Source organism: Spermophilus citellus (assembly GCF_964194105.1).
Source record: "Spermophilus citellus genome assembly, chromosome: 11".
In the NCBI taxonomy this organism is placed as follows: Eukaryota; Metazoa; Chordata; class Mammalia; order Rodentia; family Sciuridae; genus Spermophilus; species Spermophilus citellus.
The window spans coordinates 68,597,270-68,616,525 of NC_138192.1; the positions used below are offsets into that span (position 1 = coordinate 68,597,270).

Consider the following 19,256-nt stretch of genomic DNA (forward strand, 5'->3'; position numbering starts at 1 on the left):
ATTCTTAGAAAATTAAACTTCTTTTCAGTAGAAACAGACAGGCAATTTTTCATCATAAAAAAATTTTAGGTAAGAATTGACTCCAGGTTGCAAATCTGGGTTTTAATCTTTGAGATGGCTATAAAGTCATATGAACAAGATCATGAAAATGTTTTTGAAGCCAGTTATGATTGTCTCCGAATCTGCATTTACTTTTTTACCTAACACATGCAGGTCACTAAGATGCCGGGATCTTTCTGTAGTCTCAGCATGGCCCATTTTGCACCTGGGTAGACTATGTTTGCAAGTATTGCATCTGTGCTAGAAAACTGGTGGCATTCTAAAGGATGCTCCCACTATACATTCACGCTGGTGTAGTCAAACTGACTGGACCAAGCATGGTGGGTGCTTCTGGCAAAAGCAATGTAAAATTGCCCACTTCCAAGAGGACAACAGGCTGCCACTCTGGACTGCTCCTTCAGGTGGAGCAATGGTAAGTCACTGCTGCAGCTCCTTGCTGCACATACCAGGCCAGGAATGGAGAGAATGACCAATGGCTACTGCAAAGGTTCCCTTCACCTCCTCACTATTCCCATGTATTTTCTTGCAGGAAAAGCTCATCACCTGTGATCACAGAAGCATGCCTCTTATTTTACATGCTCTGTCTTCTACTTTAAAGAGGCTAAGAACATGTAAAACTAGGGCATTCTGAAGCCTCAGCCAGAATAGAAAAGAGGGTAAGAACAGAGCAGGAGGTAAAATTGGGGAAAGTGAGAAATTTAACTAACCAATCGGGAAATGCCATTGTTTTGTTCAGACTATGTTACTGCAAATGTGAAAAAATAAATAAATTGCTGAGAATTGAAAGACACAAATTTAGAGGGTGTAGGCCAACTTAAACTTCTGGCATAAGCACACATATTCATTTCTAAAATAAATAAAATCTACTGAGAGAAAAACTTAAGACTTTTGTTTGAACTCCATTTCAAACCCTTATTTTTAAAAATCCTATTTAATGCTGATATTTATCCAAAATACACATTTGTCTATGAATGGTGTAATTATACCTAGGTTAATATTGCACAGGAGTAAATCTTGTCATCTCTGAGATTCATTCAGTGGATCTCATTATGAAGACTTTTTTCACTACCAGTGGAATACCACTGTTAAAAACTATTTTATTTATATCCATTTCTCCCTTAAATATGTTAAAAGGGAAATATCAATCTAAGCCTTATGTCTCTAGAAGAGTTGAGTGTTCCTATTGCAAAAGTATGCTCAGTATGCTCAGTCTTCCTGTTTCAGGAAAAAAGTCAACTCATCAGAAACGCTCTCTGACTAATATGTATTAATGCTAACTTTCATGATTCTGTAAAAACCAAAGACCTTTTCTTAAGAATCCTTAGAATGAAATATCAGTATACTGTTTCCTCCACATACTGACAGAGAAAAAGATTTTAAGTTTATATAATCATGCTATTTAATAAAGGGATATTATATATTTCCAGTTCAGTGGTCCAAATTTCCAGTTTGCTTTATAAAGTGGGGAAAAAAATTAAAAGTATGAGAGTATTACTCATAACACTTTATAAGATTGTTTGAAATTGCATGCCAACAGGAAGAAAATTTTCCCGGGCCCAAAATAACTCTAATGAACCTTGTTTCATCGATGGAGAAGAGTGACTAATAAGGGAAGTACAGCTCAGATAACATCTGTTTATTACATCCCACTAGCATGTAGACAGGGCTCCCAAGGAAGCCAGGGGTGTACACACCACCTAAGTTGGGAACTCTTCGGTGCCACTGTTTTGCTGGCAATCATGACAATCTTGACCTGCAGAGTAGTTTACAACTTCAAAACTTGCTCTAGGGGCTGGAGTTGTGGTTCATTGGTAGAGTGCTCACCTAGCATGCATGCATGAGGCACTGGGTTCGATCCTCAGCACCACATAAATGTAAAATAAAAATATTTTGTCCACTTAAAACTTAAAAATAAATATTAAAAAAAAAATCTTGCTCTAGGAGCATGTGGCAGGTAGCAGTGAAAATTCAATAGCCACAGGAACCCTTGAAGGGATGTGCTGGAATGTGGGTGAAGCCCACCTGTGTTTGGGCACATGTCCTATCGAGGTGTCTTTATGCACTTTACATACCAACTCCTCCACTGGACTGCGCTCCATAAAAAGTAAGTGGAGGAAAAGAATCAAAAGTGAACCTATTTTTAAAGTAGAAGACAACAATATTACTATACAGTGAGAAAACAAAAAACTATAATGTTCAGGGAAAAGTTTGAAGGCCCTAAAGTCTCTAGGTTAAAAAGATAAAACATTTACAGTGTAAGCCATAGGCTATTTCTTTAAAAAAATATTTAAAAATAAGCAAAAGATAGAGAGATTGAAAGTCAATTCAATAAGCATAGACGTGTTCCCAGAGCATTCTCAGTATCTCTCTGTAACAAACAATCTTCTGAAATTTTGACTCCAAGAACGAATTGTTTGGAAAGCTGTAAGGAAAAGCTGATTAAAGACTAAGCAATCAGCCTTTCTTCTCCTCCCTGATGACCCCAAGGAATTCGATGAAATGGGATAGGCAGCTCCTGTCAATCTGGGTCCATTCTGGAATATTTGCAGTGAACTCAGAGTTCTCAGCTGGTCATTCAACAGCTCCACAGAGCAGCAAGGGGGCTTCAGACCTGCCAGGACTGGAAAGTAATTAATACTCCATAGGTTTTTCTCCACTTATCCTTGTTTCTTCAGAGGATAGTACAGAGAAGAGGGACCTATTGTTGTTCAGCAGGAAAAAAAGAAAAAATAAATAAACAGGCACAGAGTAACCATGAAAAAAAAAATGAGCAAAAATCCATATGATGAAATGAAGGAAAAGAAAAAAAGAGCAAAGTGAAGAAAAAAGATATTTGGGTCATAATTAGCACTGGTTATCTTCTGTATCAAAGTTTCCATTTTAGGAAAATTAAAATTTAATTTTAAGTTAATAAGTTAACTTAATAAGTTAAGTTAATTAATATTTAGTTTTAAAAAATTTAAACCAATTAAATATGATGATATCATATTGAAAAGTATATATTGTTATGCAAAAACATAATTTTGTTAATTATTTCTTATTTCTATTAATTATATGTACTATTAACAAATAATTAATAGGAATTTTAAAATAAAAAACAAGTCCCAAAGAAACTTTCCATGCACAAGGCTCCAAAGCGCAGCTTATTTCTATTATTCTTTAAAAGTTTATCATCCAACTAAAGTAGGATTCTAATGTTTTAAGATTGTTTTGTTATTGTTTTTAATAGATAGGCAATGTACCTAAAGCATGTGAAATATTTTTATAACGAGGTCAGAGTAGCCCTGGGTTTTTATATTTTTCTAAATAAGGAATGCAGTGTTGTAAGATAAGAGGAGACATTCTTAGATATTTTGAATTAAGCAATTCAGTGTGTTCCCTCGAAGGAATGGGAAGTAACATATTCATTATTACTTATTCCAAATCTCTAAGAGTGTTTTTTAAATGTTATATTTTAGAAACAAAGACTGTTCCAAAAGACCCTAATAGCTCAAGAAAAGCTGTTGCTTTCTTATTGCCATTCTGTATTATTTTGCAAGCTCTCAAATATTTACTAAGAGCAAAATAGTACATAGTTTAGAGAAATCAGGTAGCAAGAAAAGTCTTAAATTCTCCCTTTCAAGGAAGATATTCAACAACACATTTTACATGAGCATTAACAATACCTGTGTAAGTAGCTGATTCAAAATAAATACTGTGACCAGTATCATGATTATAGGAATTGATTGACACAGCAGGTCCATAGCCTTAACCTACCCTTCAACTTTATTCCTTACAATCTCTTCCTTATTCTCTCACTCCAACCACACATTTTTTTTTTCTGTTTCCTGAAAGACCTATGCTCCTTTCCAACATAGGGCCCTTTAGCATGCAACTACTTCTGCCTAAAACACTGTGTCCTTGCCTTCTATTTATTCTCCTCCCTGAGATCTCAAACAAACCATTGTATCTGTGGGAGAGCTTTTAATGACCCTCCAAGTGTGGATCTAGGCCCCTCCATGTCCACACATGTACAACTATGTAATCATCATCCATAACCCTTGCTCTTCAGACTGCTGCAATACACCAGGACTCTGGTAATGTTGCTTCCTATGATATCCCCAGCGGTTAGCACAACATGGAACACACACTGGAAATCAAAATATTGCTCCAGTGTGGAATGAAATCATCATGTATAACCCTGGGTGAGACAATACTAATGTTCCTAAAATAGCAGCTTTGAAACCTCAAGAAATTTGGAAACTGTTAGGGAAGAAAAGATACATGATGACCAACAAGAAAACAAAGGCATGTTCATAAAATTTGTGAATAAAGCTGAATTAGGTGACTTATGTCCCCTTTTAAGACTTGGATCCTGTGATAATTAGAGAAGAAGGTAGGAAAACATCTGAGGGTGGCAAATATCATGAGCAAAAATATCAAGGAAGAAGGAAAACCAATTTTGACAAGAAGAGTTAACAGCCTACCTTGCAGACAGGGGAAGGACTGTGTTACCAAGAACAGGTGAGGAGGTGAGGCACAGGGCCAGCAGCCCCATGGAAAGGGCCTTCACCCAGGGCTGGGCACATTGGCTTCCATCAGCACAAACTGGTGAAGGGGCCACCACAGAAAGGGATCATTTTAAGACGAGCAAACTACAGGGTACATTTTAAAAACAGTTGGCAATGGAGAATTAAGTTTTAAAATAACAGTTTTACATGAATATGATTACAAAGTGGAAAGAGAATAAGGATAAACAACCTTATGTTGATTTAATCATTTAGGAAAGGGCTCAGCTACAAGCAATAGAAAGTCTACACTACAGTGGGTTAACCAGATTGAACTGCTTCCTTCTCTCCTCACAACTGAAAGCAGAGGCAAGCAGCTCAGGGTTTAGTTAGGCAGGTCCATCTAGCTCCCAATAACTGGAGCTCATTCTGCTTTTCCCTGAATCTGTTATTAAAGTCACCAGATGGATAATTCTCACAGCACCTCGGTAAAAACACTGGCCTGGTATTTATTTGCATGTTACTACGTTTCAATAGGAAAAATACAAGGCATGCCTCAATAAAGAGATGAACTGATTCAGAACTAGACGCCCATATTACTGGGGATCCAAGGAGAGTGTCTAAGAGTTCTGGATATGAATTCCAAATGCAATGATGGAGTTTTATGGTGTACTCTAAGTTTCCCATCCAGCCATCAGGCTGAAGAATCCAACACAGCTTCACTACTGGAAATCCCCTAAACTTGGCAAGCAAAGGGATTAGTATTGCCACACCTGACAGCTTGGGTCAGTGACACTGCAGAATCATGACATATCTAGGCTTCCAACCAAGAGAAGCAAAACGGCCTTCAAGCAAGGAGAGGCTCAGAATAGTTCCTTAAAGCCCCGCCATGCCACTCAGCTTCTTCTTCCTGGTCTACCTTTTCTGATCTCCTTATCTCAGGCCAGATCCCTGCTGAGGGCTCCTCCCTCAAGGTTGTCTCCTACAAGGGATAGAGAAACCCTAACTCAAATGGGGGTTCAATTTTACAGAGTAACTGTAAGCCCTTTCAGTTTGCTCTGTTATGCAACAATAACCACCCAAAAAAGTGGGGGGGGGGAGCCTAGGCTGTAGCTTAGTGTAGAGCACTTGCCTAACAAATGTGAGGTGCTGGGTTCTATCCTCAGTACCACATAAAGAATAAATAAATCAAATAAAGGTATTGTATCCATCTACAACTAAAAGTATTTTTAAAGGCAAAAGATAGTGATCCAATTTCATTATTAAAAAAGCAAATATTAAAAGCTAAGTTAAAAATTATCCTGTGCTAACCCCCACACACACACATATTATTTTTAAGGATATAAATTCAATATGAATAATAGAGAAATAAAGAGGGTGTCAAATCACAAATCTCGCACTAATGTTCCCAGCGACTTCATCAACGAGTGTTCTCTGAACTGTCAGTGTTTTTACAACTTAGGCAATTCCTGCTGAGAGGCCAATACTGACTAATTCATCTTTGAAATAAATCACAAAACAAAAAACAACAACAACAACAAAAAAAAAACCTCACAAGTGCTAATGCTTATTCATATTTAAAACGGAAAACCACTAGTCATGTTTATATTTGATGCAATGTTATTACAGTATCTCATTTCAGCTTTTAAGCAATAGTTTATTCCCAGAATAACCATAACATATGTCTAAGGGAAAAAGTTAAAAACAGGTTCACACAGTGAGAAAGAAGAACAAGTTGGGAGGGTGGAGGGAAAAGTGTTTAGACCAGAGAAGAGGAAAACATAAAGAGAGAAAAGTACTATTTAAAATTGTTCAAGACACATCAGACTATTGCAATTATTGAGCAGTCTGGCATCAATGGTAGCACTTTCAGAAACTATCTTTTTTTCTTTGATTTTTTTTTAAAACATATTTTTTTAACATTTAACCTCTCTGAAATTTGGATATAACACACTATCAACTGTGTGTTATACTTAATCAGAAGACTGTAAAATAATGTTTTTGTAATTTAAGGTATCCGATCAATCAAACATGCTAAGTTCAGTATGTTTGGAACACTTGAGGGTATTACTTTCTAAATTTTATTATAGTATGCAACACCACCACGTTGTGATAGCACTAGAATACCCATTTTGTCATTTTAATCATATTTTTTCTAAATATTTATTTTATATCACTGAAAAACATGTATATAGTCCTATAAAAGAAAGGGTATCAATACTTTCAGAATCATAAAACCTTAAGGGTTAGAAAGCTTCTTGTAGAACATACACTGAAATCCTCTCATTATATAATATAAAGAAGCTGAGGCTGGAGAGGGTCCACTTTGTCCAGGAACCTCCAGTTAGCCTAGACCCTACAAGGCCAGCCACGGAACCTGGCCTTAGGATCAAACCCAGGGCCTTGTGCATGTGAGGCAAGCACTCTACCAACTGAGCTATTTCCCCAGCCCAGCCCAGCAATTTTTATACTGCTTTAAGCTGCTGCTTCTACTCAGCATCTTGGGTAAAAGTATTAGATAACTAAGCACTAGAATTTAAATATACATATATGTCCCTAAGTACTTAGTTTTAGGAATGTTTAAAAATAAAAGCTGTTTTTCTTTTCTTTTTTTTTTTTTTTTTTTTTTCACTTTTTTTCACTATCTTGCCAGAAAAATTGCAAATACTGAAACAGCCAGCAGAGGGAGATTTTATTCTCAGTTGGTGCAAATAAAGAATGAACATACCTTGTTTTGAAATTTTCAATCATAAAATTGTTAAGGCTATGGAATTCCTGTTTGATATAATTACAAGTTTATAACAAAGTTGAAATATATTTTTTTAATTCTTAACTAGTTGGCTTTTTAAGATAAATGATTTCCATGTATTTTGATATATGTAACATACACACATATTAATGTTGTTTATGTTTATAGATACACACACATTAATGTCTGTTCGTGTGCATTTGTGCTTGTGTGGCCTTACCAGGAATCATTACCAGGACTCAAACTTGAGGTTCTCCTGGAATTTAGAATGGTCATGTCTAACTTTTTCTTCAAATCAAGAAAGAACTACATAAACTGATTTTATTTTAGAAGATACAAAATAATAGTCCTAATATTTTCTCAAATACACTTGAATGTGTATGAGCAAATATGCAGGAGGCTATATCACGTATGAATAATGAGGAGGTGATAATCACTTTCTGACAATGCAGTTTTTGCCAAAACAATTTTTTAATTCTCTTTTGGAACTGTGTTAAGAGTAAGCATTTTTACTACTGTACAGGGGCAGAAATCTTTATCCTTTCAGGGAGTTTAGTTTCTGAAATTACCAAAACTCTTGCTTCTTTCTTCTGCCAAAAAGAGATTCTTATTTTTAAGATTTGGCTTAGGGTACTGGGACATGGCCAGGACAGCCAGCCCCACAGACTGCCCCAAGCAACAGTCTGAGACCGTTCATCAGCCCAGCTATTTTTAATCTGCCTTGGCTGCCAAGCATGGGCATTATAGTTTACAAAATAATATGAGACCCAGTGCCTATTTTCATGGAGTCCAGTCCAGGTGCCCACAGTGGCTGGGAGCCTCTGGAGCCCACTCTGTGATCAGATTCTAGACCACAGGTTTATTATCAGCTATGAGTCTTAGATTCCTCATAGGGCAAAGTGGGGAAAACACTGGCAAACTGATAGCATCCAGTGTTAGGGATTACCATGATAAACTCTGGAAAACAATAAGGCAGTTAGGAATAAGTTCCAAGAGACCACTTAGAGACACATTTTGTTCTAAGACACTGATATGTCCGTTCAGTCATGATGTCTTTGAGGCAAGATTGAGGGCACAGTAAGGAAAAGTAAATAGGAGAGAAAAAGGCAGACTGCAGGAGAGGTGAGGCGTGGCCCATGAGTAGGGCACAGGTAGAAGAAGAGGCATCAAAGGCACGCTGTGGAATGGGGGCATATGTGTCTCCTCTGAGAGGTGCCTCCTGTGCTGGTGAGCCAGAGGCCTGGATCCCAGTCCTGCCTCTGCCACTTATTAAGGGGAGCTCAGGGAAGACATTCAACTTCTCCAAGCCAATTTTCCTCATCCAAAACGGGTTTGGCCACGAACCTTGTATGGTGCTTATGAGGATGAAAGAGAATGTACAATCAGTCCTGAACAGACTGCAGCTGTTGTTACTTTTATTGGTCTGTGTGGAGCACAGTGAATGGACCAAATTGCCCACAGCAGCAAGCTAGAGCTGGATAAAGGTGATGGAAAGTCCAGAGTGGGAGGCTTTTTATCTCAGGGATGAAATTCAGGGAAAAAATGAAGGAAAAGCAACATGGAGACAGATGTCGAGAAGAACATGACAACAGCAGGTCAGTATCACAAAAGCCCAAACTTATTTTTATTGAAACTGTTTTTATTCAACTAATGGTTATAACCAGTTGAGTATGCCTTATCCAAAATCTGAGGTACAGAAATGTTTCAGAATTAGGATTTCTTTTTATTTTTGAGTATCTGTATATACATGAGGAAATATCTTGGGGAGGGGACCCATGTCTACACACAAAATTCATTTGTGATTCACACACACACATGCCCACATAGTCTGAAGGTGATTTTCTATAATATTTTTAATGCACTTGTGTTTTCACTATGACCCATCACACAAAGTCAGGAATGGAATTTTCCACTTGCAGTATCACAGTGTCTCAAATCATTTCAAATTTTGGAGCATTTGGATTTGGGATTTTCCGATTAGGGATGATGAACCAGTAAATACCAATTCTGTTCCTTCTCAGTGCTAGATACTTGGGTCTGGTGATGATCAAAGGTGATACAGCCCCCACTGTCAAAAAGCTAACCTTCTAGTGCCTCCTCTTATCTGCTGAACCAAGTCTTCATGCCAGACACATTTTTTCTCTCCCTCAAATAAACAACCTAAAATTCCCTGACTAGTAATCCCCAAGATTTTGAAAGGAGGAATAATCTAACCACCTCTCATGTTGATTTAAAAAACAAAAAGTCCTCAGCACATATTAATTGGATTGAATTTCAAATTAAGAGTCCTTCTCAAGTTAAAGAAAGGGAGCAGTGGGAATGAGCATTTGAAAACTATATGTTCTTTCTCTCTGGTGGGATTAAATGAAAAACAACACTTTTTTGTTACATTCATTTGCTACAAGAAAACTTTCTTTTGTATATCTACTTTCAAAGTATGAAGTACAGAGAATTTAAATTCTAGTAATAGGGAGATCTATAAGATCTGAAATTAAGAAAAACATGACATTGCATAGGTGGAAGGAAAAGAGGAATTCACGTTTTTTGCTCAAGTACAGTTGCACATTTATGTTTCATCCCCTCAAGTATTCCGTGAGGATGCATCAATATTCTGAAGACAGAGAAACTGATTCTCAGAAAGGTTTAAAAGAATGCACTCAAAGTCACACTGCAGATTAGTGACAGAGCTGAGCTCAAACTGAGGGTTTCGAACTCACAACCACACAATCTCCACTAAGGCCCCCTTCCTAAAATTCACTTCTCAGGAAAGAAAACATTTTGTGAAGAACAAAAACAGTACTGAGTGGCAGTCTTCCTGGGTAAATTCTCAACTAAGTGACCCCAGGAAAGGAAAGAAATCAAGGTTTGAAAAGAATGTAAACTCTGTAGGAAGAGCAGTAATGATACTCACTACCTTTCACCACCATCTACCAGGCAAGCACACCATCTAAACTCAACCAGTGAACTACCATTACCTCCTCCTCCCAGGAAATCTGCTTTTCCCCCTGACCACACCAGTGTTCCCATACAAGTCATGGAGTGCATTTGTTCAAAAGCATAATCATATCCTATATTGGGCATCATAATGTTAACATCAATGAAACAAGACTTCCAAGGCACTTGTAGTAGAGATGGCTAATTGCCCACAACAGCCTCCCTTTCCTTTTCCATCCTATTAAATCTTGATTCTGCGGAAGAGAGCTATCTCCTGGACTCAGACCTGCATTTCCTAACTTCCCTTCATGTCAGAGTTCCCTGGATGACACAATCCCACCTGTAAGTAGAAGCTCCTGGTTATTCCAGAGAATCAATTACATGTAATAAAACTAGCCAGCCTCCCCTTGTTCCTTCCCACTGTCTGTGCAAAGACTGTGCACAGGGTGGCTGGAGATATGCATCTCTCTCTCTATAAAAGGTAAAAGGACCCAGACTAGGAAAGAAACAATAAAAGCAAAAAGGAACCTGGTTGCCTAAGGACACTGTAAAAGTGCTACATCAGCTTTGGCCTGATCCTTCTTATAAAGTGAAAGAAAAATAAATCTCTTCCTTGTTTAATCTACTGTCCTTTCACTCTTCTGGTTAAATGAAATTAAATTCTGCCTATAACTGACAGAGTACTTTATTTAGAGCTCTGCTCCCATAAAAATAGCAAAATTTAACTGTTAAAAAAAAAGTTTTGAAAAACAAATATTGCAAGGAATACAAAATTAAAAAAGATACAGGAAGACTAAAAGCCAAATGTGAACAGCCAAGAAACATAAAATATACCTCAGAGACAGCAAATACGATTCAAATATTATAAAAGGTAATATTAACAATTGGTGTCCCAGGGAGATAGTTGCCAAATTGACAAATGACGTGTCCATTGACTCTGAATTAAAACACTGGGAAGACAAATATGAAAAGAGTCTTAGAAGGCTTTAGGATGAGAGAGCCTGAGATGGGACATAGATAATAGCAGTTCAATAGCAGCATTAGGAAAAGCAAACAGGAGCCTGGAGTAGTTGTAAGTCACAGAGCACAGCCCTGGGAGTAGAAGTAGAGACACAAATGCTAAGTGTCTTGAAGTGCAAGGTGGAAAACTGGGTGAAGTGGAAGCAACCCATAAAGCTGGTCAGGGTGAGGGGCATCTAGGCTCCCAGAGTATGCACTAAGCAGGTTTGCACAGATTTTGTTCCTACTTAAAGTTTCTGGGATAAACAGTGACACGATGATCTGTATTCTTTCCTCTTCAAAATGATTTTTGGAAAATTATAGCATTGACTCTGATCATTTGAAGAAGATAGTTCTAAACTATCATCCTTTTATGAATGGGGAATTGGATCTTATAAATGACACTGCATTATACTATATGATTTTCAAAAGGACTTAAATATTAAGAAAATATATATTATAAAAAATGTGGCTTTTTTCCTTAGATTTCTGAAGATTTCTATGTGCTTATGACAATCTTGTGTAAATGTAATTTGGATAAAGAATGTAAATATGCTTGCAAATAATGTTCAAAATAATGCTAATCTAATAGAGGCATGGAACATGTCTACCCATGGAATCAAGACATGGACATCTGGCCTTTGTTCTACAAAACAATATAAATGTAATAATGTGTTTAATTTAAGCTTTACAGTGCGGGAGTTTACAGTGCAGGATCTTAAAATGTTTTCTTGATGATATATGCCAATCTGGAGCTCCAGGTACAAATTGTCTCTCCTGATCTATTTTGCTCCTCTACCCCTCTTTTTCTCTCAAACACATACACACACACACACACACACACACACACACACACACACTTGCACACAATAGCTTTCTACATAAAATGTTTTCTGGAACATATGGGAGTTGGTGGAGGTGCAGAGGAAGATTAAAGGATTTGCCTAAGCTAATTCCAGACTTGAAGTTGGTAATTATACACATCATAAGGCAATTCATTAACATATTAATTTCAGGAGGTAACATGTATCTAAGAGAAACACATTGGAAGTCACAAGACCCAGATTCTATTTTTAGCTTTGTCATTGACCTTCTTGGTGACCTTGCATAAGTCACTCGACACCCAAGAGATTTAGTCTTCCCATTTAAAAAAAAAAAAAGAAGAAGAAGAAGAAGAAAGAAAGAAAAAGCTAGAACCTAGCAGTCATCTCAGAAAAATGCTATGGAGTAAAAGATTCATTCAGAGTGTTTTGGTCTGGGATATAATGAAACCTTCTTCACTAAAACTCTGATTCACTAGAATCCAACAAATCAGATCCTAACAGAATTGGATGAAGTAAAACATCATTTCCAATTTACTTGACAGAGTCTTCCAAAATACTCTATTCCTTAAAGATCAAACTTGCTCTGCCACAAAGAAGAATCATACCATGTTAAGTACCATGTTTAAAATTCACCTTCCCCACTACTCCCAAGAGAATCTTATGGCCATTTTGATCAGACACAAGGGCTGATAAGAAAATTGCTCCCAACTGCTTTTGAGCACTTTCAAAAATATTTTTGGCCTTTCAAATGATTAGGATTGTGATTGGAAAATTACCTTGCAAGAGCCACTCATTCAGGATGAGCGATCTTTTTGCCAAATCTGTGAGAAAAGCACAGAAGACAATACATAGCCACCCAAATACTCTGAGGAATACTTGCATTTATTTGTGAGATCATTTTAAATCATACATACAGAAAATGACAAGTTAATTATAATTGTGCAATAATTTCATATCATGAAAGAAACAATAATTGTAGTCATTGTGGACCAGCGTTTTAGTCAGAAAAATATACAATTCCTAAAATAAAAGATATAAAGATATTCAGGGGAAAAAAAAAAGTATAGTCAGATGGATCATTTGAGGGTTAAAATGTCAAGAGAAAGAAGCAGCCTAAGCACTTTAAGCAAATAAAGATGCATTAAATTATATAAATGTTTCATGGTACTCTCACCAAAGAGAAACAAATTGGAATTGGGCCTAGGGAATTTTGACTTATGTAATTATTCTAATGGAAACCTGACAAGAAATTTATTATTAGGAAAACAAAGAGAAATCATAATGATGTGTCCATTGACAGCTCAGATCTAACATCAATGATAATCACAACTTTCCAAAGTAATCTCATTTTTCTCTTTACAAAAGACCAGAAGCTCTTTTTCAACCAATGTTTACTCATAACACTTTCTCCTAGACTAATTGCTCAAAGTTCCCCCAAATGATGGCATTAAAAAAAAAAACCCACACAAGAAATTATTTAAATATTGACTATGACCATGAAAATACAAAATGTATTATTACCCGATTCATAGAATTATAGACACAAATATCACTGAAAAAGATCGTTTACTAAAACTCCTCAGTGATTTTCGCACAAGTAAGAATGTGAAGACTTCCAGAGTTTAAGTGATTTGCCCAAGGTCACGCAGCTAGTAAATGGCGAGTTCACAGGGTATGCTTTCCCTCATACCAACATATCATCAAAAACAAGCCACATGATAGCACTTTCTTGCTTAATCTAAATTTCAAAACTAACTGGATTAAAAAAAAAAAACTCAGACATAAAAACACACATCTGATATATGCTAACATACCTTTTTACATTCTCAGGCAGATGGCCTATATTGTCATTACTAATGCACAGCTAAATCCAATTCAACATAACCAGTCAACCTCAAAGCAAAATATTTTCAACTAAATTTACTTAATATGAGAAAAAGACATCAAGAAAGACAGAGAACACATGTTGGAAAAATTACCAGATAGCTATTTCAACGTGAAGTCAAACGTCCCTAGGAAGTAAATAGTCAACTGATAAGAAAATAAGCTGAAAACCTAAAAATTAAAAGCAATAAAAAAGAGACACTTGAAAAACAAAGCACCTAAATGTTTGATCGCTCGTGTCTCAAAATAAATTAAAACATGACCTTTGACTTAATGAAATGCTCTTAATAGTTAACAGTTAACTAGTGAAAGTCAAGTACAGAAATAAACATAACAGTTTCTAGTGTCACCAAAACCATTCAGAAAGCATATTGCCTAAAATGTGCTTTCCTTTTCTAGTGCTTTCTCTTTCAATGCAGCAGATTTAATTCTTCCAGAGTTTAGTGCAATCCATTTTGCTTGGTGTATTTACAAGAGCAGTTTAATGTGGCTACATTACACCGTGCGTATTTCGCCTTATAAAATGTAATACTGCAAGTAATACATGACAGTGATCTTTACAAAAACTAATAAATATTTTCATAGATGGAATCAATTGCATTAATAATTAACGAATTTAATGGAAAGTTTTTCTTAAGCAAACAGAAAGAAACTCAATAGAAATGGGTAGAAACTTGATAATAAACTGGTACCACATGTTTAAACAGGAAAACAAGTATATAATCCATTAAACAATGAAGATGGATGCACTATGGATTATACTGTGACAAAGAAACTGTTCCTTAGTGAACAAATATAAGAAATAATAGTTAGCAGCAGATTTCCTATTAAAGATTAAAAGGCCTGAAGTTACAGTAGAAGACAGAGAAAAGAATAGCTTCAGTACAGTCTCTAAGTTACAATGACCTTAAATTGAGACCTATGCTTTCACATAGAGGTATTTTTACAATAGCGATGCTTTGTCACAGCATTTTTTTGCCCAGTTCAATTCCAATTGTATGTTCTTTAAATGCCAGTACCCCCAATGAATCACAGTTTGTCTTAAGGATACCTAAGTGTCTGACATATTAATAAACACACAGTAACAGAGGAAAAAAAAAAACAGAAGGAAAATTTAAAGAAAAAAAGTGAGAAGAAGTCACGTACCCTTTTCTGCAGAACAATTGGCGTTATTGCAGGCAGAGTGACTCTTCTTGCACTCAAACTCATGCCTGCTCTTCCCAGAACAAACCCCTCTCACAGATCATGGACAAAATGAAAGAAATCTTTAACGGTTACTCCTTGAGAATCTCAAGGCTCAGTGCAAAGAAACAACCAGGGAAGTAATAAATGTCACCCTGCTTATGTGATTCCAATCTACCCAAAGCCAATTAAGGATGACTGCGGGACAGGGCAGGGCAGCAACCAATCAAAGCCAGGAAAACTCTGCCTTTGTCCTTGGAAACACATTCTGATACTTTTGTTTATGATATTTAAAGAACCAGATTAACAGGCATCTAGTTCACTTAACGTTTTTTTCCAAAACAGTGCAATTCAATGCCATCTTTGTTGACTAGGCAGTTATGTTTTCACTAAAGCATTTCAACATATGGCAGATAAGAAATTGTTTACATTGGTCTCTTTAAAGTGTATAAATATGTAAATGAGATATATTTAGTTATGCTATTCACAAAATTAATGATTGGATCAACTGGAACATATTACATGAGGCACAATAAATAATCCTGAAGTTAAAACTGGTACAAAGTGTTTAGATGTTATAATAGAAAAATTGTAATATATATTGATACATGTCATGTCTTGGGTAGCTAAAACTTTTATATTATGGACATTTCAGCATCCCAGAGGTCACACCTATTAAATATTATCAATTCAATATTATCGTAACAAACTAAATAATAAAGTTATTAATTTGATAATTTTATTTAAATGGATCATTAAAGTACAATAAATCTTAAGCATGTGTTTTTAAAAAGCACACATCTGTGTAATTTAACATGTTTCATTCCATTAAAAGCACTTAAAAATAGCCAGTGTTCAAAAAAAATAAAAAGCCACTGTTCAATGGTATCTTAAACCTTTAATAACCATTTTTTTCTTCTTACACTAAAATTTTTATCCTAGTATGGGGGTTAAAGGAAGTTCACAATTAAAATATTGATCAATACAAGAAAAATTTCAATAAAGTCTAAATAAAATATTGCCCTGTTAAAATTAAGCTGATCTTTTACTATTGTAACATTCCTTCTGGACAGACACCTTGACAAGCTTTACTGAACCTACTCAGTGCTTCTCAAGCCTGACCCCATGAAGGGCCCCAGGCTTCAGCAGGACAGGCACTCCCTGCAAGTTCTAGAGAATAGCGTGATTGTTGTAGTAACAAGGGAAAAAGGAAGATTCTGGGCAACCCAGACACAAACTTTCCATTTCGTTACCCAGACTGCACTAGGCAGGGTTCACTTTACTGCTTTATGCTTCAGTGTGTTTTATATGCACAGTGAGCTCACATTTCTTAGAGGAAAGAGAGGACAACTCCTGGTACCCTACTTAGCATTTCAGTTTATTCCTCAGCATGGTGGTTCTGTGGGGTACAGTTAATATGAATAGTCATATAAAGTCTCTTTGGGGGATATTAATATAATCCTTATTCCATTAGGGTTATCATGGCCTTTTAAGGAAAATTACCCAAGAAATAAAAAAATAAATAAAAGTCTACTCATACAAGGATGAAGATCACCACTTGGGAAGTAAAAGATTAATCTGTCAGCCAATGATAATGAAGCCCACAGTAATTACATAATAATTACCAGAATATTTATTATAATGTTTGATTTTTTCTCTTTTATTTCTTAATTTAGGACTGAATATTACAAAAAGTTTCTCTGGTCTCAAACATCTTATTTGGGTTCCACCATAATCAAAGTCATTTATTTCTCTAAATCATCAAGCAATGAACCCACTCCATGCCCCACTATGTTAGATAGTAAGAACATACTGTTGAGTGAGATATGGCTGTTTTTTTCATGGTGAAATATTACTTTTAAATTAAAAATTCACACTCTTGCAGGTTGAGATTGATAGTAATCAAATGCCAACCACCAGAGGTGCACAAGGAAGACACAACTACACATTAGGGTAGATCCAGGCAGCCTTCAAGACAGAAATGACATGTTCTTTGAAAAATAGCTTAGGGAGAAAGAATGTGTAGAACTTGATGTGCATACAGAGAGAAGGTCTTGAAGCTGACTCCAAGGTTTGAAGTCTGGATGATTGAGAAGTTAGAAATGCTGTTTTATGCCATACTTTAGGACCTGCTAAATGCTAAAATGAATCCTTCATGTCAAAACAGCACACAGGTCCCATTTCATTACAGTGCAATATACCTGCTCTCTAAGGGCTTTAAAAACATCTGACAGACAACTAAATTCTGAAGAGTGAGAGGTCCTCTCTTTGCAGCAACTGAAAACTGCTGTTTCTAAATTTTCGGTGAAAACCCTGAAGAACAACATTTGGTATTTTATAACACTATGTTACCAAAAAGGCGACTCTTTGAAAGATGAAACTGACACATACATTTGTGCTTGTGCACACTGCAAGACTAAGGGGATGGCAGCAGGGTTAAAACGGGTGCAGTCTCATTTTTCAGTAATCCTTTTCAGGTGTTCATACTGACTGATTGTTCTTTATCTTGCTTCCAAGTTATTTTTTACACTAATTCAAAATTAAACCTCAGCCTATCCTTTTTAGCATTTATTAATTATAAATAACTTTGTCACAAACTAGCCTTGTCACCTGAGCCTTAATTTCCTCAGCTCCAAAATTAGGATAAAAAACTATGGTCAACACTTTCAGAATTGCTATGAAGAGCAAGGAAATCAAGTTAGTATAATAGACTAAGCAGGTACTAAAAAAAAAAATGCTCGAACTCTTAGTACAGAGTTAGATTAAGAGTCTTTTAGATAGATCTTTTGTCTCCAAAAATGAAATTTTGACATAATAAAAGGGTTTTTTTCCTACAGCTGAGTCAATTACAAAGTATTGTATACTAGCACTATACATTATTTTGAGTTTTGCTCAATATTTGGGTAGATTGAGAATACATTTTGTCACTCAAATGGATATCATTATTTTAATCAATAAAAACAAAATAGCCATTATTGTGATTATTACTAACATATATGTGAGTATCTAGGATGTGCCAGGTGCTGAGCTGTTTTCCATTTTACCCTCACAGCTATGAGGAAGACACTGGCAATTTATTTAATAAATAATGAAACTAAGACCAAAGAACAGACAGCTAAGAAATGGTGTCAGAGCCCAGCATGTACTGCAAAAGAAGTTGCCTACATCCATGAAGTCCATAAGCCAATAAGCCAGGGTCGCAGTCCCATCTCTCCAAACACTCCAATCTACCCCTCCACAATATTCAGTCTCATATTGTCCACATACTTAGATTAGAAACAACTCTGGCATGAAAGGCCATATTCATCCTGCCCTATGCATTTGTTCCATGAACGTGCTAAACAAATATATATTGAGGGCCTTATTTTGTATTAAGCACTCTGCTATTTGCTATGAGAAATTCAAAGTTACTCAGCTTCTAACTCCTATTTACCACAGGATCTGACACACAGTGACAGGTAAACGACTAGCCAAAATAGGGTTCCAGGAGGGATCTCAGCAGAAAAGGAACATTCCGCCAGCCAATCTCTGGTTCCAAGCCCATCTTTCAAGCCTCTTCATCCACTTGAGTTCAACAAAAACTTCCTAAAGTTCCTCCAAACACACCTATATCCCATCTGTTTGTAATGATGTCCATTACTTCACTAACCCCCACAAATCTTCCATGGCTCAAGTCACACCTCTTTTGACAGTTTCATTTTTCATGCATCGTTCAAGAGTCTCTCCTTTCCATTGCAATCTGAGAACTAAAAGGTATCTAGAGGGAGGGAAAGACAACAAACTCAGGTCCACTAAACATGAAGAGCTAGGTGCTACATATATGCTATTTTATAGTATTTTAATAAGCCTGCAGAGTAGGTATCATGTAACATATTCAAACCATCTCTGGTTATTTCTGTTATTGTTTTACTCCTTATCATACATCATATTTGAACTTTTGAATGTGGTATGTCTAACTTCTCTACCCATTAAACGGTCTATTTAGTGGCTTCATTAAAAAAAAATTATAAGGCAAAAGAATGCTTTTTTGATTACCAAGTCCTACAGATAGATACTTTTTTAGCTGACCAATCTTCTGCTTTACACAAAACACAACTTCCTCTGTCTTTTCTTCTATCCCTGTGCTGTGTGTTATTA

The 19,256-nt window shown here is 36.2% G+C and overlaps 1 protein-coding gene across 4 annotated transcripts in view; it reads right to left on the reverse strand.

The window, feature by feature from the left end:
• The window catches only part of GRB14 (growth factor receptor bound protein 14), a 116,588-nt gene that overhangs the window by 48,428 nt on the left and 48,904 nt on the right, over positions 1-19,256 (reverse strand). Inside the window, exon 1 of one of the 4 annotated variants that reach the window (XM_081262083.1) lies at positions 15,084-15,287. The exons of the other annotated variants lie outside the window; for them this stretch is intronic. Coding sequence (XP_081118209.1) covers positions 15,084-15,146 — 63 coding nt within the window. The 5' untranslated portion in view covers positions 15,147-15,287. Of the gene's footprint in view, positions 1-15,083; positions 15,288-19,256 lie in introns of those variants that run through there. 4 annotated transcript variants of the gene reach the window in all.